Source organism: Nothobranchius furzeri, chromosome 15 (genome assembly GCF_043380555.1).
Source record: "Nothobranchius furzeri strain GRZ-AD chromosome 15, NfurGRZ-RIMD1, whole genome shotgun sequence".
NCBI classification, from domain to species: Eukaryota; Metazoa; Chordata; class Actinopteri; order Cyprinodontiformes; family Nothobranchiidae; genus Nothobranchius; species Nothobranchius furzeri.
In genome coordinates this window covers 32419656-32441179 of record NC_091755.1, presented here as the reverse complement: position 1 = coordinate 32441179, position 21524 = coordinate 32419656, and the positions used below count along the sequence as shown (strand labels likewise).

At 42.1% G+C, this 21524-nt stretch overlaps 3 protein-coding genes across 5 annotated transcripts in view; all 3 read left to right on the top strand.

The window, feature by feature from the left end:
* The first annotated feature begins 1483 nt into the window (after positions 1-1483).
* Positions 1484-3794, top strand: hes2.1 (hes family bHLH transcription factor 2, tandem duplicate 1). The gene is made up of 3 exons (XM_015967451.3): positions 1484-2695; positions 2805-2988; positions 3096-3794. The coding sequence occupies exons 1-3, from the start codon at positions 2606-2608 to the stop codon at positions 3416-3418; spliced, it is 597 nt and encodes a 198-aa protein (XP_015822937.3). The 5' UTR covers positions 1484-2605; the 3' UTR covers positions 3419-3794.
* Positions 3795-14683: 10889 nt separating this feature from the next.
* Positions 14684-16389, top strand: LOC107390630 (transcription factor HES-2). The gene is made up of 4 exons (XM_054745787.2): positions 14684-15097; positions 15196-15291; positions 15405-15492; positions 15591-16389. Exons 1-4 carry the CDS (start codon positions 14996-14998, stop codon positions 15917-15919), a joined length of 615 nt encoding a protein of 204 aa, XP_054601762.1. The 5' UTR covers positions 14684-14995; the 3' UTR covers positions 15920-16389.
* Positions 16390-17243: 854 nt separating this feature from the next.
* Positions 17244-21524, top strand: part of acot7 (acyl-CoA thioesterase 7) — an 80047-nt gene continuing 75766 nt past the window's right edge. For 2 of the 3 annotated variants that reach the window (XM_054745788.2, XM_070544699.1), the window contains exon 1: positions 20023-20622. In XM_054745788.2, coding sequence (XP_054601763.2) covers positions 20444-20622 — 179 coding nt within the window. In that variant the 5' untranslated portion in view covers positions 20023-20443. Of the gene's footprint in view, positions 17522-20022; positions 20623-21524 lie in introns of those variants that run through there. The other variant, XM_015967537.3, reaches the window with a different exon arrangement.

Sequence of the window (21524 nt, the reverse complement as noted above, 5' to 3'; positions counted from 1 at the left end):
CCATGACTGTTAATCAGAATATATTCTCATGATTATGTGTGCCAAAGCTTTTGCACCAAAGGAAAACATAAAAAGGAGTTAGAAAATCTGACATTTCTTTACAAAATAAGTGTGATGCTTTCAGGTTGCGTTTTAAAAGATTGGTGCACAACTGGAGAATAATTGTCTCAATCGGATTTTCTAGATCAAAATCCGACAAAAACATTCTAGTTTATGTGAGCACCTAAACATCCATTAATACTTGGCTGTTTTTAAAAGATAAGCTGCAGCTAAAACAGTCGTTTGTAGTTTTAATCACAGTAACTTGGTCTTAAAACTGCTTTTCTTCAAATCTGCAATGTAGGTGACTGCTTTGTGTCCAGATCTGTACAGATGGTTCAGATCCATGATGATGGTGATGATGGCGTAGGTTTTGGCTTGGGATGCCAGACGTCTTTTGAGGTTCCGTCAAAAATGTTGAAGCTGTAGGAAGTCTGGAAGCTTCCATGCGGTTGTGATAGAGAGTCTCTCTCTCTGACGGGGCAAAACTCGACGATGCTTTTGGTTTCACCCCTCAGTGACGCAGCTCCATCTGCCCGAGCACCGTGGCTCGTGTCAGCCACACGCCGTATTTGAATGTCTTGGGTTCTATGTTGAATCTCAACAGAAAGACGTTATCTCTAAATAAATATTTTCCTCTTGTGTCTGTATTCCAATATTGTTCTTTATTTGAACCAAATGCCTTAAGATGAGATGTTGAGTTATGAGGAAAATGAAACACACAGCACCAAATGCCTGCTGGAAAGATTTCGTCTTTTCAACAAAGCACCTTTGCGCTTTCAGCAGATGGATACCCACGCTGCTTCCAAGACAAAAAAGGTCCCAACCGAAGCCTTACTTGGATTTTTTTTCCTGTTTCGGAAGGACCAGTTCCCAGAGAGGACCTGATGGCAGTTATTTGGGGCCCCATGGGGCTGGGCGCGTGCATTAGCCAGCCCCCTCTTTATCCAGGGTCTGACCAAAAAAAAAAAAAAAAAGCTGCTGCAAGACATTTAAATAACATAAACTTTTTCGGTTTTAGTTCTTAAATATTCCCATTGAAATATTTGTTTCAGCGTTAAACCTCCGTTTACCTCCATAAAACAAACAGCTTTCAATTTGGTGCGTAAAGTTTGCGTAAAACCGGCACTGTCTTAAATTTTAGATCAAATTAAAAACAAACTTATATATTTTTAGTTTATTTTCCCCACATCGATATCTTCATACAAACATTTTATTCTTGCTTCAGTAAAAAGCGGTTGGGTCTTTGTGTTTGAATGCTGCGGTTCAAAACCCGTCACCCTTTTATTCCGGTTTTTTATTTAAAAAAAAAGCCAAAGACGCGCGCAGCGATGGTGAGAGCACACGGAGCCGAGACGGTGGGAACCTGTAGCTGAGGCAGACATGGGGGAGGGGGCTCTGTGTGGGGCATGGGGGTTGTGCAGAAACTGATGAGTGGAAGGTTGCCATCTGGTGCGCCGGTGGTGGCGCGTGCCGGACGCGTGATTCCCACGAGCAGCTCAAAGTCCAACAAAATATCAAAATAAAGAAAGGCGAAATTTAAAACTCTCAAATTAAAACTTGTTTCGTTCTCAATAGATAATTATTACACTTTCCTCTTCATTTTTTAGACTTTGAACCCACTAAATCAGACACAGCCTTTCAGGATTCAGATTTTGACTATTTACCAAGATGTTTCCATCTATTTTCCAAGCTTTTGAAAATAATGTTTATTTATTAGTTTATGCATGTACAATTCTCAAAAACGCACATTTTATTATATTATTAATGTTACTGGGTGTTCCAGTATCTCCCCTACTACAGGTAAAAGCTGTTGTTGACGTTGAAACGCGCTTCTGGGCTCCATAAACAGATGTTAATCCAAACCCAGCGTGGCTTGGGTGTCTGCTTCCTTCATTGGGGAGATGAATTAATCACAGCTTCAGATTCACTTATTTTGGCGTTGTGTGTGTTTGGTTGTGGCGGAAGGTGTGCAGACTTCACAGAAATAAAGATGACCTCAAAATAGTTTTAGCTTTTTGTTTGATCCATCTTGATTTTAATGAAATGACTTTTACTTGCATAACTGTTTGGGATATTGGAAATTAAACGTCATGGCTTAAATCTGAGTATGAACTGTGTGTTTATAAGTGAGAAATGCAACATTTTATTTAAAATGCAAGTGGGAGAAGTAAAATATATGATATATATATATATGAGACATACTGTTAAAAGACTCAAAAACAACAATCCACACCTTCTGTAGGGAAACAAACCTGAGTTAAAAGTGGTTTTATGTAACCAGATATCTGATGGACGTTGGAGCTCTAATATTTCAGCACAAACACGCAACATAATAACGAAACTCCGCATACCAGCGTACCAGAGACCAACCAGATGGTGCAGGCAGGGGCATCCAACCCCCACCCGCCCTCCCCCCCTTGAGTCCGTTCATCAGCGTCATCCCTCCCCTCTGACGCCCCGGAGCCAAATAAATAGGAGGCTCTCCAGCTCCACAGCACACTTGAGCTCAGCATCTCCAAGAACAAGTTTCTCCCCTCAAATACTTCCAGCAACATAAACAAACATGAGTCCCAGCATCACTGCTGAGGCCAGCCTGTCTACCCCTTCTCGGTCCACCGTGGCCCAGAGAAAACAAGCCAACGAACTCAGAAAGGTAAGGAAACCCCAGAAACTCACGAAGCTGTGGGCTATTTCTGATTTATCCTCCAGCTTTGCGACTAAATAACAGACAACTCATGTTTTATTGTTCTTTTTTCTTCCAGACTCTGAAACCGCTGCTGGAGAAAAGAAGGCGTGCTCGCATCAATGATAGTCTCAGCCACCTGAAGAGCCTGATTTTGCCTCTTATTGGCAAAGACAACGCACGCTACTCCAAACTGGAAAAGGCTGATATTCTAGAAATGACAGTCCGCTTCCTCAGAGACCTTCCTTCCTCTCCAGTCAAAGGTGAGCCTCGTCTCCAACAGGATCATCGTCTGAATAAATACAAATACTTATCCACTTTAACACTAAAGTACAAACTCTCATCATGTATCTTCTATTCCTCCCGCCAGACTCTGCAGACAGTTACAGAGAGGGCTACAAAGCTTGCCTACAGCGCGTCTCCGCGCTGCTCCCCAAAACCAGCATGGACCAGGACGCGTGCCAGCGCGTCCACGAGTTCGTGCAGCAGTCCATGTCCACCACCGTCACACCAACCTGCCTGAACTGCTGCGCCCAGAGCTCCAGAGCCATCCCTCAGATTCAGCAGCGACTCCAGAGCCTGAAGTCCAGTTTCTGCTCCAGACCAGAGAGCCAGTCTCGCAGCGGCGCAGCAGCTCCCAGAGCGCAGTCCGCTCCGCAGCCGCTCAGCGCTGCTGTATGGAGACCTTGGTAGAACCTCTGGATGTTTAATTCCCCTGTATTTATTTAGTCGTGTTTATATTCTATTATCAGCAGTTTTAGTGATTAATGTTGAAGTTAACTGAGCATTTGACTCATGTTGGCTTTGGATGCCAGTTGGCACGAGCACAGATCTCACGCAATCCTCTTTGGGGTTTCAGAGACGCGGGTTGTAGACAACACTTGTAAAACCCCAAGGGTTATTTTGTACGAGGGTTGCACTGTGGACTTAAAGTATTTTGGTCTGTGCAACAGAACAGTCTGTAAACACTATGTGTTGATTATTTATTATTTGTCACATGTGTAAGAAAACATTTTGGAATGTTTGTCATTGACAAAAAAAAGTTTTCAATAAAAAAATCGAACGAAGACTTGGTCTTGGTTGTTTTAGAGCTCTTCTTCACACCAGATGTCTTGATTTGATGATTCACGGGAAAAGAAAAGATATAAAAAGGCGCGCAAACGCAGAAAGCCACAGGTCAACAAGAGCCCATTGATGCGGATGAGCAGCTGCTCTATTGTTGGTGAGGAGAGGCGCCTCCTTACCGCCAGAAATGTTGGAAGAAGTTGAGTCAGAAAAACTCCCACAAAGGTTACCAAGAGTTACAACTTGAGCCAAACTTGACTTGTTGCATAAACACATATTTAATCATTTAAATTCAAACGATTAAAATTTCTGCTTTCTGTCAGTTTTATATTTGCCATAAATAAGAAAAGGTGATTTTACACTGTTATTTTCAAGCCTAAAGACTTTATCAGCACCAAACAGATGTTCGAACACAACATCATGTAAAATATCAAATATATAAACACATTTCTTAAGTGTCATATTAATAATGGTTAAGATTGATACTTCATTTAATTTAATTTCAGTTCTTTAAAACTGAGGTAGAAAGGAGTGGAACATCTTTTAGCTGCCTGTTAAGTTTTTGGGTGAAATAAAAGGAAAACAATGATTTTGAGTTTTCAGCTTATTCTTTGAGTTCTTTATTGGAAAAATGTTGTTTATTTAAATTTTCTATTTAGTTTTCACCTTTACTAAAAGATTTTTTGTAAGTCTTTATTCTCCAGGTAGGAAAGTTGATCCGTTTGTGAACAGATTTAAAGGCAGTCTTCTCCACTTTCTTTTGTTCTGTCAGTTCATCCGTCTGAGCTCTGTGATTCAGGCGTGGCTTGCTGAGTTTAGCTGACTCCAGAGTGAGCTTGTTATGAAGCTCTCCCGACAACACCTTGTATTTGTTGTGAAATTTCTTCCGATGTTGATTTATATTTAGAAAGGTTACTTCTCATCATGGACATAATTTTCACTTTAGAATTGGGGGGGGGGGGGGGGGGGGGGGGGACACGGGGGTATCTTTACAGTATGCTCTAATGGGAAACAGGCTTCAACACAAACGGTTGTTTTCCACTTGGTCCTAGAGCTCAACCAGTGTCAATTTAATATAGCGTAATGTTGTTTTTGGATGGTAAAAAGTGCAGGGGTCAAAACTTGACTTTGGAAAAAGTGGGGGGGACATGTCCCCCCTGCCCCCCCCCCCCCAAAAAAAAATTACGTCCATGCTTCTCATACTTCTATGGTTGACTCGGCCTCCACACCTCAGATCCAAGATGTTCACCTCACCTCTAGTTCGTTTTAGATATTTAGGTGAAAATAAATGTATGTCCTTTTAAATTTGCTCAAGGTCTGGTGAAACACAAACATCACAGTTTTTTTTTCGTTTTTTTCCCGTACAAATGTCATGTTAGAATGAAAACGACTTAAGGTTAGGATTGGGGTGAGGGGAAGGTTAAGTAGTTCACAAGTAGTTCTAATGTCCGTCTCACCACCGGCATCGGATACTGACACTCTGGGACGCTGCGTCAGCTGTTTGTCCCTGATTGTCGTCTCCTGACGTGCTGGGGCGTCCCGAATTGTCATATATTGAGGCTTGGTCACACGCGTCATATTTTGATGCCTTGGGTGTGAGAACGTGTTCTGGGATCACGTAGGGCCTGACCCGTTCCATGAAAATCCACCAAAATCAGACCTGCTACTCTGATGAAGACCACCATTGAAATCGATGACGGCATGCAGTTGAACATTATTTCAGAGGGAAGTTCAGAAATCCTCATTTATGGAATCAGCTGATTGTTGGTGACTCATGCATCTTAGTATAAGCCGTATGGTTTTATGTGGTCTTCTCTGATTGTTAAACTCAAGATTGCCACAAACCAGCAATCTAACCCTAACACAAACTCTTCTTCTAAGGGTCAAATCCTCACAGTTCCACACATTAAGTGACTGAACTATTTAGCTGTTTAAATGATAAATAACCTGCACTTGTATAGTGCCTTTCAGAGTCAGAGGACCCCAAAGCGCTTTACTCTACAGTGAATCATTCATCCGTTCACACACACTTTCACACACTGATGGTGATGAGCTATGATGTAGCCACAGCTGTCCTGGGGCGTACTGAGGTCAGCCTTCCAAGCACAAACGCCACCAGTTCCTCTGTCTGACCACCACCAGCAGGCAGAGGGTTAAGAGTCTTGCCCAAGGACACTACAGTGTCTGGCAGAAGCCGGGATTGAACCTACAACCTTCTGGACAGCCCAATCTACCTTTTGAGCTACTGCCGCACCTGTTTAATGTTCCTAATGTTCGTCGTCTGGTCGTCGTCGTCTTCCTCCGCTTATCCGGGTCCGGGTCGCGGGGGCAGCATCCCAATAGGGAGCTCCAGGCCGTCCTCTCCCCGGCCTTGTCCACCAGCTCCTCCGGCAGGACCCCAAGGCGTTCCCGGACCAGATTGGAGATGTAACCTCTCCAACGTGTCCTGGGTCGACCTGGGGGCCTTCTGCCGGCAGGACATGCCCGAAACACCTCCCCGGGGAGGCGTCCAGGAGGCATCCTGACCAGATGCCCAAACCACCTCAACTGGCTCCTTTCGATCCGGAGGAGCAGCGGTTCTACTCCGAGTCCCTCCCGAATGTCCGAGCACCTCACCCTATCTCTAAGGCTGAGCCCGGCCACCCTACGGAGGAAACTCATTTCGGCCGCTTGTATCCGCGATCTCGTTCTTTCGGTCATTACCCAAAGCTCATGACCATAGATGAGGATTGGGATGTAGATCGACCGGTAAATCGAGAGCCTGGCTTTCTGGCTCAGCTCCCTCTTCCCCACGACAGATCGGCTCAGCGTCCGCATCACTGCAGACGCCGAACCAATCCGCCTGTCGATCTCCCGATCCCTCCTACCCTCACTCGTGAACAAGACCCAGAGATACTTAAACTCCTCCACTTGAGGTAGGACCTCTCCCCCGACCTGGAGGTGGCAAGCCACCCTTTTCCGGTCGAGAACCATGGTCTCAGATTTGAAGGTGCTGATCCTCATCCCAGCCGCTTCACATTCGGCCGCGAACCTACCCAGCAAGAGCTGAAGGTCAGAGCTGGATGAAGCTAGGAGGACCACATCATCCGCAAAAAGCAGAGACGAGATTCTCCTGCCACCAAACTCGACACACTCCACACCACGGCTGCGTCTAGAAATTCTGTCCATAAAAGTGATGAACAGAACCGGTGACAAAGGGCAGCCCTGGCGGAGTCCAACCCTCACTGGGAACAGGTCCGACTTACTACCGGCTATGCGGACCAAACTCACGCTCCTCTGGTAAAGGGACTGAATGGCCCTTAACAGAAAGCCACCCACCTCATACTCCTGGAGCGTCCCCCACAGGGTGCCCCTGGGGACACGGTCATAAGCCTTCTCCAAATCCACAAAGCACATGTGGATTGGTTGGGCAAACTCCCATGCCCCCTCCATCACCCTTGCAAGGGTATAGAGCTGGTCCACAGTTCCACGGCCAGGACGAAAACCACATTGCTCCTCCTCTATCTGAGATTCAACTATCGATCGGACCCTCCTCTCCAGTACCTTGGAGTAGACCTTTCCAGGGAGGCTGAGGAGTGTGATCCCCCTATAGTTGGAACACACCCTCAGGTCACCCTTCTTAAAGATGGGGACCACCACCCCGGTCTGCCACTCCCTAGGAACTGCCCCCGATGACCACGCAATGTTGTAGAGACGTGTCAACCATGACAGCCCTACAACATCCATAGCCTTGAGATACCCAGGACGAACCTCATCCGCCCCCGGGGCTCCGCCGCTGTGTAGTTGTTTGACTACCTCAGCAACTTCTGCCCCCGAGATCGGACAGTCCATCCCCAGGCCTCCCAGCTCTGGTTCCTCCTCGGAATGCGCATTGGTGGGATTGAGGAGCTCCTCAAAGTATTCCTTCCACCGTCCGACTATAGCCTCCTAATGTTCCTAATGTTAAAGTGTTAATGACCGGATCGTCTGCATGAGAAAACTAGGTGGTGCAGCCAAATCTTCTGAACTGGACCAAAGCAACCACATTATTCCTGCTGGGAGGGGAAAGAACTCGGGAACACAGACAAAATCATTCTTTAGACAATGTTGCATCTTAGACGTAGAGGTTGTCCATGGCTTTAACAAATGTTGCCTTCCTCTGCCCACGCCACCATGAGCCAAATTAGTCGTTCTCTGTCCACAGAATAAAACTGGAGCTCTGGCAGAGTGACCATCAGGTTCTTGGTCACCTCCCTGATGTAGGCCCTTCTTCCTTGATTGCTCATTTGAGATGACCAATCAGCTTTAGAAAGAGCCCTGAGGTTTTAGATATCTCCCACTCATGCATGATGGAGTCCACTGGGCCCTTCAATGCAACTGTCGCGTTGAGGGAAAGGTTGGACCAAATGTTCAGGAACCCAGAACAACTCGAGGAGATGAGGTGTGTAAAATCAACACATTCTCACACCCTAAGCGTCGGAAACAAACGCTTGGTCAGCCACCCTCCACGTCAGACCCCAGACGCCAAAAGTGATCTTTTTCGTTACTTATATGCAAAAAGGTTTTTTCCCTTTTCTGACTGCAGATCCCAATGCAGCGTAAAACTGACGTGATGAGATATCCGCTGATGCGGCACCGAACCAGCTCATTTAACCGCACCTAAACCTTAACGTTTCACAGTGTAACACTGCATTGGGATCTGCAGTCAAATAAGGGGAAAACCCCTTTTCGCACATAAGTAACGAAAAAGGGCACTTTGGCGTCTAGGGTCTGACGTGGAGGGTGGCTGACCAAGCGTTTGTTTTTGACACGCTGGGAGTGAGAATGTGTTGGTAAAATACAAAGTCTTTATTTTGAGAAACACAAAAAACTTATTCGAAAATATTTAAAACCAAGGGAGCCAACTAGAACTCAAAATCACACAGGAAAAAACTCAAAAACCCAAAAACACTGGGAAATGGAAATCAGAGGGCTACAATGAACCGACAAACACAGAAGACAAGAACGGGGCTTAAATACGCAGGGCTGGATGATTAAGGGAACTGGGCACAGGTGGGACTAATAAACTGAGAGGAGAAGCAGAACCCAGCAGGGGAGGAAATCAGACATAAAACCTGTAAAACAAAGAAATCTAAACACTATAGAAATAAGGTCACTAAGGACTAAACTAATGACCTAAAGAGTTATAGAACAAAATACACTGAAAGGCTGGGGGAAAATACAGTAAATGACACAACAAGGAGGGGAACCATGATGTGACACAGGAGACGAGGACACAGAGCATGACAGACTCTAGTGAAGCTGCAGCTCAAGGATGATTGGTGGAAACAGGATGCAACTGCACTAAATTTTGAGCGTCGTGTTAAAGCATGATAAACACTTCCGTACATTTGATTTCTCTCTTTTTAAAAACTTGTAATAAATCTGCAAAAATCTCCCAGAAACCTTTGTCACGTCATTATGAGGTGCTGTGTACATTTATGAGGAGAACTGGATTTAATCCATTTTGAATTATATTAATAATTAATAATTATTAACATAAAAACACAGAAAATGTGATGCTCCGTGAATCTATTTGCAGAAAAACAATAGAGCACAGTGGTCAACAATATTCACAGCATCATGTTTAATGTGAACTAAACCAACACAAGCTCCCTTTACTTGTCAAGCACAGTGATGGAGGGTTGGTGATTTGGTCTTGTTTTGCAGCTACAGCCCCGGACCTTGTGGTCGTAGTCCAACGAGGAGTCCAGTTGTCCACCAGCTGAAGCTGACTGAATTTGGGTCATTCAACAGGACTGTGATGCCAAACACAGCAGCAAAATGATGAAAGTACGCAAAGAAAACAGAATCACGGTGTTGTAAAAACCCATTCAAGGTCTTGACCTAAACCTGAAAGGCTGATGTGAGCCAGCATTGAAAAGTGGGTGAACATTTACTGCTGGCGTTGTGACAGAGTTAGCAGGTCATGCACAAGACAATGAAGTTATTGCAGCAAAAAGTGGTTTGAAATCAATTTCTCTGATTGTGCATTTAATTTCTCTGGTTTTATGCAACACTTCCATGCTTCAAACCTTTAAGCCAGTCAGTATTCGCCGTGTGTCAAGGGCTATTTAAAAAGTGGTGAAAGGACACTGGCATGTAACTGATTGTTTATTCCTGTGTCCTAAAATAAAGCAGAAGTCATCCTGTTGATAAGAAGGAGGCTGCAAACCCGGACAGTAGTCTTGGCCCACTAGCACCATTCAGTCGATCCTCTGTGAAAAACCCTCGAGTCGCTCGAGTCCTTTGGCAAACACATCACTTCAGTTTCCCAATGTGGTTTCTTAGCTAAAGTAATGATCACTTTCTTTCAGAAAAACTTTCAAAACCTCATCCATGCTTTCTTTACAACACCTTGATAACTGCAGTTCTATATATAAGGGTTTAAATCAGTCCTCCCTCCACCGTCACCACACAATGGTGAATTCCATCTTCACATTCCTCGTGGGGAGCGGTGAGCTGCAGCTGTGGCTGCGCTTGGGAACTATTTGGTGGTTTAACCCCCCAATCCATCCCCTTAAAACAGAGAGCCAGGAGGCATTGGGTCCCATTTTAAAAGTCTTTTGTATTACCCGACCAGCATTTGAACCCCTATCTCCCAGTTCCAGGGCGGACACTCGATCCATCTTCCTTGCAGGGGCAGCAGCAGAGCGCCCCAGATTTCCTTCCCCCAGCCACTTGGACCAGCTCCTCCAACGAAATCCTAAATCATTCCCAGGCCAGCTGAGTCCCTCCATTGTGTCCTGGGTCTTCCTTTAGATCTCCTAATGATTGGACATGCCTGGAAAACCTCATGAAGGATGCATCCTACCTAGATGCCCGAGCCACCTCGACTGAAGTGTTGCATTTAAATCTGTTTCCATGATATTATGGTGATGCTGCAACACTTTGTGCCCCCCTGGTTGCTAAAAAGTGCTATAAAAACTAAAGGGACATAATAATTTGGTCAGATCAAACACGTTCTCACCCCCAACGCGTCAAAAACAAACGACTGGTCAGCCACCCTCCGCGTCAGACCCCTGACGCCAAAAGTGCCCTTTTTCGTCACTTATGTGTAAAAAGGGTTTTTTCCCTTTTCTGACTGCAGATCCCAATGCAGCGTAAAACTGACGCGATGGGATGTCCGCAGCCAGGGCACCAAACAAGCTCAATGTACCTCACCCTAACCAGTCCTGCTCCCTCCCTGCTGTTCAGGATGTTGGACAGGTCCGTCGTCAGGCTGGCCTCCACCTCTGCCCGTCTTCGCTCTCCCGGCTGCATACCATCAACTAATGAGGACAGATGGTTTACAAGACTGCAGCTTCAGTTTCTCAGAGAGAGATTCACAGCTTAACACCCTATCTTTCTCTCCTCGATTTTGATCTTAGTGACAAACGACTTAGATTTGGTGAAATTCGATAAAGAACTTGAATGAGTGTGATAATTAAGATAAATTGTTCCTTTTGTGTCACCATCGAGTAATTATTAGTCTTTTTCGTTTAGTGATCCCGTTTTGTCTGCCCTAGTGCTTGAATTTCAGTTTGTTTTCCGCTTTAGAGCTCGCTTTAAGTTTTTTTTGCAAGAATATTTAGAATAGAGATAGCCGTCGAGATTTGTTTTAGTTAGTTAGTTCTGGCATTTTTCTTTTGTTTGTTAGTACCAATATTCTCGTACTTTCTTCTCTGAGACCATTTGTCTCAGGTGTTTTGAGTTTTTTTCCGTCGCCTTCTTTAGTTATATCCGTTTTGTATTTTCCAGTCAAGGACTGAATGATTGTATTTGCCTTTTGTTAATAAAATAATTTTATTTACACTCCCCTCTTTTTCCACACCAGTTTTTATGTTACCCCTCTACCACAATGCCTAAACAGCTTCAGGGTTTGTAACATAAATGTCCTCCTCACGCCTATCCTAACCTTAACCATCTTGCTACATTAGTGATGTGCCGGTTGCTCTAAAAGCCGGCCCTATGAAGTGAACGGCGGGTGCCCTCGTCATTGGTCGGGTTTGGACCGAGCCAACGCGAGGGGCAGGTTTCAGCTACCAAGGTGGACGTTCAAAGTAGAGGGCATTTGTAACCTCCCCCTCGCCAGATGGTATGTTCTAATGTTCCCCTTGGGCGGCAAATACGAAAATTCAGAGTCAGAATGAATGGGAAACAAACGCTTGATCACAGTGAGAGTAATGTTTTAGGTAGCAAGAGGGTTAAGGTTAGGATGAGGGTGAGGGGAAGGTTATAAATAGCAAAACGTTAAGGTTTAGGTGCGGTTAAATGAGTTGGTTCGGTGCCGTATCAGCGGATATCCCATTGCGTCAGTTTTACGCTGCATTGGGATCTGCAGTCAGAAAAGGGGAAAACCCCTTTTCGCACATAAATGACGATAAAGGGCACCTTTGCATCAGGGGTCTGACGCGGAGGGTGGCTGACCAAGTGTTTGTTTTTGACGCGCTGGGAGTGTCAGATCAGACCTGACCCCTGCGGTTTCATCACTCCCTCTTAGTTCTATTCATCCAGGTGTAATTCTTGTGGCCATTTAAACAAATCTAACTCCTCATCCAAATCTCACACATTTAATCTTACACATCTATAGCATTATATCTAGGTGTTGAAATGTCTGGTTTCTGTTGGTAAAACTAACGTAAGACCATCTACCAGTAAACACGTTGTAGAACAGTTTATGCTATTGCTATTATAGCTTAGAAGGATCCAGTTTGAAATCCTGCAAGTATGTTTGTGAGATTTCAATCTTTGGATATATTTCTTGGTTGATTTGCCTCTGATCTCGTTTTCTGTTGACAGACCAACCACTTTTACTCCAACAATAGTTGTGGTTTAATGTTTACCAGGAACTGTGAATATAGCACCACTATATTTAGGTAAACTTATATTTTATTTACACTTCAAAGGATTAAACTGAGTGTGTGGATCTGAAAATATACTTCCTTTATTCCATTTAACAGAAGAAGAACAGTTTTATTTGACATGCACCTCATTTTGTGTCAAGAATTCAAAAATTCTTTTTTTTTTTTCCCTCATCAGATATGATGTGTCCCTTTCACATCAGGTTGCACCAGAAGTCACCTGCTTTCTATCTTGATGTGTCGGTGGGCAGCCAGACAAAGGCTCCCTGTTATCCTGGCTGCACAGATGGGTTGCAGACGCCAAATTTGCTTGAAAAGACAAAAGAGCACTCTAACCGTAAGAGGAAAAACGAAGTAGTGCTGCTGACCCCCCCCCCCCCTCCCTCCAACTTCACCATCCCTGTCCCAGCGGGTGGTGAGGGGCGCGTGCAGCAAGTGTGCCTCTAAATATCAGGACTGGGTTGATGCTGTCATTCACGTTAAAATTAAGCAAAATATTCGCCAAGTTTTATTTACTTTTACTTTTAAATTGAGAAATCAAATTAAATGTAAACATTTATAGGCAATTTTCGCCGTGCGAATTGTATTTTCATTGTTTATCATTAAAATCAACTGGATTTGCGTAGTTTCTATTCAATGGCTGATTTTGCACGTTTTACTTTTTTTGTCATGCAAAAACTGCACATTTTTTAAAACGAATGACGCTTCTCCCCCAAAAGATTTAAAGGATAATTTCCAGATTTGATATGCCGTTGGTTGCTTGGATGCTGAAAACGTCCAAGAAGCCAAAGGAGACAATTGCGTCATGGACGTGTTTGGGGAGAGGGGGGTTGAGAATAATTTTTTTTCAGTTGGACGAGCATGGACCTATAGGAACACGGGATACCAACGCCAAAGCTGCGTGGAGATCATGTGTCTGCATTTGAAGTTTATAGAAAAAAAACGCGTAAATCCGTGAGGGTGAGCTAGGATGTGAGCTGGCTTCGGTGGGACCCGGAGGTGAACAGGGTGAAGAATGGGTGGGGGGTTGGTCACAGCGCGAAGGAGGGGCTGGGATCTTTGTAACAGACAACCATCTGGTCCCCGTGGCGCGTGCTGCGCGCGTGGTTCCCCTGAGTGCTGAGGCATTTGATGGACTGTCATCTCTCCCAGTTTTTAGTAATAATAGAAGAAGAAAAAAACGGTTTCACCATGTTTGCAAATCTTCTGATCGATGAAAAGTTATATTAATCAAATGAACTATTTAGAGGTCTGCGTAAAGTCAAAATATTTAAATTTAGCCAGAAAACATTGGGTGATTTTATATTTCATGGTGTCTTTTGTGACCAGCATGCACCGCCCTATCCCCTCCTTCCGTTAGACAGCCCCCACCTCGCTGCACGAAGCGTCAGCAGCAGTCGGATACCCCCTCCAGGTAGTGACTCCCGCAGGCAGAAACTGCATAGACACGTCACATGGATATGCTAAACTATTGTGGTTAAAATATAAGAGCAGATGTCAGTTGAAAGTATGGCGTGGCTTGGGTATGATTAAAGCAAGAGTGTGTTTGTGAATTATTTTCCACACACACGTCTGACCCATCCACATGGTTCATGTGGTTAATCCCGTTGTGTTGAGTAGACATCCGTCTAAAATATCTAAAATACAATAATTTAAAAATAAATCACACATATAGAGATCAACATGGCTCTTTGTTCACATGACAGAATTACGCATCTTGGAAACCTCACCAAGAAACTGCATCAGATAAACAAATACACGCACATTGAGAATGTATTTTAGACATTTTAAAGTTATATGTAAAAAGAATAAGAGTTAGTTTAATTGTTTAAAATACATTTATGATTTTAGGTATTAGGCAGAAATATAAGCTGTACATTTTTGCATTTACCTTGGATCACTGCGTAATTACGCACCAGCAACTGTGTGTAGTGTTTTGTTTTAAACACAAAATAATTTTCAACAAAGGTAAAAAAAAAAAATATCGAAGCAAAGTTGTTTACTGATTCGTGGGTTTGGAATAAGCTACTGCGTTTGGCATTTATGCGTCTTTACGCACGGATCTCTGCAGCTTTTTGACGCAGCGTTTTTTTCTTTCTCTAATGCAGACACGCACATCGGCGTCGCATATATTAAAGTTGAAACAGATGGTTATCTTATTAAACTTGAGGCTTTGTGTTGTTTTTATGGAATAGGAGCTGGTCCAAATCGTTTTGAGTTGGCTTGGGGGCGTAGCCGTGACGCACGGAAACCAAAGCCGTGGGCCTGGATAAATACCGCACTTCCTGGCCGTTAGAGACACTTCTTCTACGATTTCGTTTCTGAACACTTCTGTGACACAAATATGACGATGAACATGTCTCCAAACATGACTTATGAAGCTCCTGCGCCTCTTTCTCCAAGGCTGACTGTTGCTCAAAGAAAAGAGGCTCTTGAACTGAGAAAGGTGAGTGAAGGGACTAATTTGTCTGAACATTTATTATCTTTTTTATCATGTTTAAATATTGTTTTGAACGTATTCTAACATATCTGTTTTCTTTTCAGACAATGAAACCACTGATGGAAAAAAGAAGGCGCGCTCGTATCAACGACAGCCTAAACCGCCTGAAAAACCTCATCCTTCCTCTCACGGGCAGAGACGTAAGCTGCTTTTATTGTATATTTTCATTATGCTCATTTAGAAAATATATTTACACATGAAGACTTTGCCTAGGGTCACGTGTCTAACGTTGAATTTTACTTCTTATCTGTAGAAGACATTCTACTCCAAACTGGAGAAAGCTGACATCCTAGAAATGACCGTGCGCTTCCTCAGTGACGTTCCACCTGTCAGCACCAAAAGTAAGTTTGGATTTTGCTTATTTACCATTTTTCATCAGGTGCACACACAGTTGGTTTCTTGATGAAGCAACAAAACTAACATTCTCTTGTCTTTTTAGACCCAGCAGACAGTTACAACAAAGGCGTTAAAGCCTGTCTCCAGCGCGTCTCCGCTTTGCTCCCCAAGATAAACTTGGAAGAAGATGCGTGCAAAAGGGTCAACAGCTTCATCCAGAAGACTGCGTCTGCTACGAACACCCCGACCTGCCTGAACTGCTGCGCGCAGAGCTCCAGGACATCCCCTCAGATCCAGCAGAGACTCCGGAGCCTGAAATCCAGCTTCAGCTCCAAACTGGAGAGCCAGACCCGCAGCAGCTCAGCAGCAGCACCCGTCAGAGCGCAGAGCGGCCCGCAGCCGCTCAGCACTAATGTATGGAGACCCTGGTAGATTCAGTTTTTCTAAAATCACTGTAAAAATTGTAAAGTAATTTAAATTAGGGGAATGTTTTGAAATTATAGCATATCTTGTATTTTTCTTTTTACCTTTTAAACACTTATTTGATGTTAAGTATCATATACTTAAGTATTGCGCGCGAGTCTGTTGTCTTATATAAAAATGGCAAATTTAGACGGTCGTATTTTTCTTAAATCCGCATGTATGTACACGTCAAGTATTTAGTCCTCGTCCTGGACTGAGTGATGAAGGGCTATTGAAACAGCCCTGTAAGACCCAAAGGGTCAGTGTAAAGTTACATTTGCATCACAGACTTCCTTTCTAAGTCTGTGCAGATGAGCAGTGTAGACATGTATTGTCTCAGTGTATATCTCTTTTGAGATGATGTGTTTTATTTTTGCTATTTTCAGCAAATGTTGTATATGTATATATGATGTAAATAAAACTGCAATGTTGTGGTTACACGTTCAGTTTGTCGTCCATTGTTCACACTGTATTCACCTGTTCACCTATTTAATGAATACATAAGATGTTAAGTATAAATGGAACTGTCAAATGGAATGAGTGCAAGTCACGTCTTACATATAGCCACTATATTAAAGTTCTTCTTCTTCTTCTTCTTGTTATTATTATTAAAGGCCACTGGGAATTTATCAATGTACATATATGCAAAACAAACAAAGAAACAAACAAAAAATAAACAACTTACAATTGATGACATGATGCAACACATTTGAGCGGTGTCGATGCGCCCCTACAGGCAAAATGAATTATTACATGTTAAGTAACTTTGAGCGGTCTCTGCTGCCCCCTTTTGGTGACTCCGAGTAATGTGCACGTTTTACTTCCTCTTTCTGAAAAGCATTTTGCTCTAAATAATAAAATAAAACAGTTTCACACTAATTTACACCAAATAAAGTCAAATGATTTGAGACTATTAAAACACAATTTAATTCCACATATACATTATCCATGTGCTCTACTGCAGGGTTGGACTTTTATTTCCTAATTCTCTTTTTTTATTTTTCTTAATTTTACGTTTACTGTTATATTATAATTAACAACAACAACAACAACAACAACAAAATAATAATAATAATAATAATAATAATAATTGTTATTATTATTCAAAACATTTTACTGTAATAATTTGTCACTCCAGGTATTTGCATTTTAACTTTTTTTCCCCAATCTCCACTAATTTCTCAAACTCAATTGGCAAAATATAACCTCAGTCAAAGGGGCAGGGCGAAGGATTTCATTGGATGAGTCCAATGTCCTTCAAAAGAATCAACCAATGGGCTGTTGCGGTCAATAAAAATGGTTTATAATATACTTTTCGGTCAAATGCTGTGACATTTTATGGGTCTGGCCTGGAAATGTGTGTCTGCCCGCCGGGCATTGCCTGTTGAGCCAGCTGGCCCGCCCATGCCTGCTCTCCATTACTTTCTAATCGACTCTTTTTATCAGGGACACCAGACTTCAACAGAACACCGGGGGAGCCTAGTTTCACTTTACACCGGCAGGAATCTTTCTTTCACAGATGTCTGTACCACAGATGCGCGAAGCTTCCCCATCCTCCCTCCAGCTGTGCAGGTATTGCTGTTTGTTCCGGTTTTATGCATCAACACGCACAGGCTACTAAACATGCTAGCGACCGGTAGTGATGGTAAGGGCAAACGATGCGACAGCCGTTCATGAACAGAATAGTAAACCTGATAATTCGCTTCAGGTTCCGTTTTAACACCACACACTCAATACCATATATTTTCTAGAGCATCTCTGTGTTTCCGGTGACAATTAATTCTGTTCTGGTTTGGTATATCGGGGATTTCAGGGGCGGTTCTAGGAGGACCTAGAGTGGGCTATTGCCACCCCTACAGCAAGCTTGGACCCCTTGTACCCCCCTTGATAATTAGTTTAGATATGTTTAATGATAATTTAGCTTTAAAAAGGTGTGAAAACAGCTAGGGCTGAACAATTTAGGAAAATTATCTCATTGTGATTTTTTTTTCAATATTGCAATTGCGATTTAATTCACGATCATTTTCTCAAAGGGCTTTCCTCATTTTTCAACCAACAGAAGCAAAAAAAATCTATGTAACTTGTAGTGAATATAAACAAGTTTATATGTCTACATATTTATCTACATATCATATAAATCACATATCAACAAGTTTATTTGTCTACATATGCATAAACACTCACAAGTAAAGAAAAAATGTTGTATTTGAAGGTGCAATGATTTGCAGCCAGGAGCACATCCCTTGAAGGAGCATAGGTATTGGTACTGTGAAAATGGATTTGCAGGAAAGAAGTGTGTCCCAATTATTAAAGTATTTTGTGTTTAGAGTTTTTGATGTCTTGTCCATGCTGAGTTTCCATAGTTCAGTTACGTTCATAGCTGCTAGCCAAAACTCTGTGGAGTTGAAATCTCTTACAGTTTTCTAGCTTTACTAAATTATCTGTTTGTACTTATTTGATTAATGGCAGATTTACTTTTTATTAGACTCCAAATGTAATAATTTGGCACGTTCCTAATTCATAATTTGTAAGAATGTAATTGGCATTGAGCTAACCACTCGCTGCCAGTCAAATCACAGCCTTTGCGATTAGAAAACCTCCCTTTGTCACATCGCAATTTAATTGCATATGCAATTAATCGTTCAGCCCTAGAAACAGCATGTGAATGAATTTATCTAAAGTTAAAAAGAGTTGCTGAGACAACTACTTTAATGTTGTCACTGAGATAAAAACTCAGCTATCAGTGTATTTTTTGGAATTTTTTTTATACGTTGAAACTTATTAGAAACTATTGTATCTAAAACAACTATAACCAAATTGCTGGTGTTATATTCTAATTTCACACCAGAATTTGAAACAATTTAAAGCGTGTTTGCAATGTTTTCTTACAAATGTGCCTCTAACAGAGTAGCTGGCCTCAGCTTGCCCCTTTATAATATTAGAGCCTCATCTGTGGTGCTACTTCTGTGCTAACCCCAGAGCAGTTAACTTTAAGGTGGCAAATTAACAATAACAACAACACAAAAATGACACGATGAACCTTGCAGAGAAAGTATAGTTTTAGCCATTTAGCAGTGATTAGGAAAATGCAAAGACCCCAGTCTGTTTTGATAAGCAGAATACATTTTCTTATAAAATAAAGGCAGATTGAATTTTTCAGTAGTGAAGTGGATGGAATCACTTGTTGGTATAAAAATAACCACAATGTTAATTAATTATGAGCTAAACATAAGAAGAAACTAATGAAACTATGACAAAAATTGTTTTCGTGTACCTACATTTTACATTTATGTCCATTGCAGTACAATTATGTATAATTTATTTATTTGATTAAATAAATTACAAAATACGTCAACTATTTAAATTTTTTATATTAGAGGACTTTTCTATTTTTCTGACTACTTACTAATATATTAAAGTATTGCGACTTTTACTGGAGTACAAGCCTTGGGCTCCTCTACCTTCCTCTGGCACTGGTGCGTATCTCCCAAACAGACGTCTCTGCAGTGTATATGCTTTTGTCACTCCTCTTCCCAAAAGCCAAAAACACAAAACTAAATGATGTGTGAGTCTCTTTCTAACTTTTAGGCACCTCTTGTTGATTCCATTATCACTGGTAATTACCATTAACACTACTGGAATTGGTGGTGACCCAACCAGCCCTTCCATGTTGGGCAAAGCCCAATGAAATCCAGCCCCTTCCCTTTGGCTTTAAAATATTTTGATTAGAAATTTGCATTTAAATTAAAATAATTCACGTACAGCCTCAGGAAAAGTCTGATGTGGTAAAACAACAACAACAACAACAAAACAAAAGAAAATCAACACAGTCAAATTTGTGTAATATCCATATGTATGTGTTTCTGTATGTTTATGGCATCATTGGCATATCATAACAAACCACATGATGTACCATGAAATAATAATAGTATTAAACAAAAACAACCACCTTGAAGCAGCACCATCTGCTCCTTTGTAACGAAAAACAAAAACCCAACTTTTATGTAGTTTTGCTCCCAGTATGTCGATCCTGGAACAACAATAAAGAGGTAGAAAGGATATTTCTCTCAGCTGGCGTGCTTATTATCAGTATCCTGGCTATCTGTCAAAATAATTCACTCATCAAGGGTATTTTGCTGCAAATTGTTCCAACACAAGATAAAAATGTAACCATTTTAACAAGTTTTTGCTAGTCAAATTATGGCCAATAGTCCTTAGCCCTTATGCTACTGTATACGTCAATGCCTGTTGTATTTCCTGCTCTTCCTGTCTGACACACACCTCCATGTGCTGATAAGAGACCTTACTGGTTCATACCTACCTGAGAAGAATATAGATAAGAGACCTTACTGGTTCATACCTACCTGAGAAGAATATACAGAGTTCCGGTTTATCCAGTAATGACTCTCAAGGTGGTTCCAGCATTCAAAACGTGTGACATCACCTACAGTGGCGTCGTCAGAAGTGCTGAACTTACAGTGTAGGAGTGTGTTGATGCAAAAGGCGAGAGTCAGCTTGGGTGTGAACTTGCATTGCTCTGAGATGCTTAGCAGCAAGGAAGCTGATAAAATGGATGAAACAGCTGCAGTGATGAGGAAACAGCAGTCGGGTCAAAGCCAGCCAATCAGCAGGGATGTCTGTAGAGGAGGGGGCGACAAATTACAACTCTGCAGGTAATTCATTCCTACTCCGTGATCAGAACAGTTCCCTTCTCTAATCATTAAATATCAAGATCTCATACGTTTGTGAATGGGCTGTCTTGTTGAACACACACACACACACACCTCCGACTGCTCCCTCAAACTGGATATTGTCTCTATTGCAAGATCAGATTTAACTGTTTTGCTGTTGTGTTCATGAAATAACTTCTCCTTTTCATCGTTGTAAATCCGTGTTTTTTCAGCGTTGGTATCTGTGATGGAACCCTAACCCTATTCTGTGTTGTTTCTCTTACCTGAACAACATTTTACTGGAACTGATCAACACTTCATGTTTATAATAAACAAACTATAAAGTTCTATGGGAAATGTGTTGGGATTACTAGTAACGTCAAGGTGTGGATTTTTGTCCCATCTGATGTCTGATTCAGGGATTAGTCAGATCCAAGACTAATGGCGGAGACTTATGTGGCTTAACTTTTACTTGTTTGTGACTTCAGAAGATTAGATAGGAACCTGTTGGTCTGGATTGATGCGCTCAGTGAGGAACTGGATTCAGATGGTGCTTATGACACCTCCTGCTAGAGATTATGTTCCAGATGACCAATTAAGGATTTATTCCAGCCTGTTCTTTGAGCTGAGTGGCTATGGTAAAGAAAACAATCCCATCAACTTTTTTTTGATAATTTTGCATTATATATGTTTTTATTGTAAGGTAATTTTATATTATGTGATATTTTATTAGTTTATTTTTTTTTATCTCAAATTTTAACCCCAATTGTGTATTCACTGTTCGGGTATATTCCTGTTGAATTTCATAAGTTGTTCTATTAAATTTCAGCAAAATTCATAACCAGTTTATTATAATTAGTGGGTCACAGGAAATCTTTTAAAGCAGAAATCTTGAGTTTTTTTTT

Bases quoted from the DNA above. Each gene is read 5' to 3' on its own strand.
- hes2.1 (XM_015967451.3), top strand. From the start codon at position 2,606: ATGAGTCCCAGCATCACTGCTGAGGCCAGCCTGTCTACCCCTTCTCGG. The intron at 2,696-2,804 runs GTAAGGAAACCC...TTTTTCTTCCAG, and splicing joins AAGCCAACGAACTCAGAAAG to ACTCTGAAACCGCTGCTGGA. The intron at 2,989-3,095 runs GTGAGCCTCGTC...TCCTCCCGCCAG, and splicing joins TCCTTCCTCTCCAGTCAAAG to ACTCTGCAGACAGTTACAGA.
- LOC107390630 (XM_054745787.2), top strand. From the start codon at position 14,996: ATGACGATGAACATGTCTCCAAACATGACTTATGAAGCTCCTGCGCCT. The intron at 15,098-15,195 runs GTGAGTGAAGGG...TTTTCTTTTCAG, and splicing joins AGGCTCTTGAACTGAGAAAG to ACAATGAAACCACTGATGGA. The intron at 15,292-15,404 runs GTAAGCTGCTTT...TCTTATCTGTAG, and splicing joins TTCCTCTCACGGGCAGAGAC to AAGACATTCTACTCCAAACT.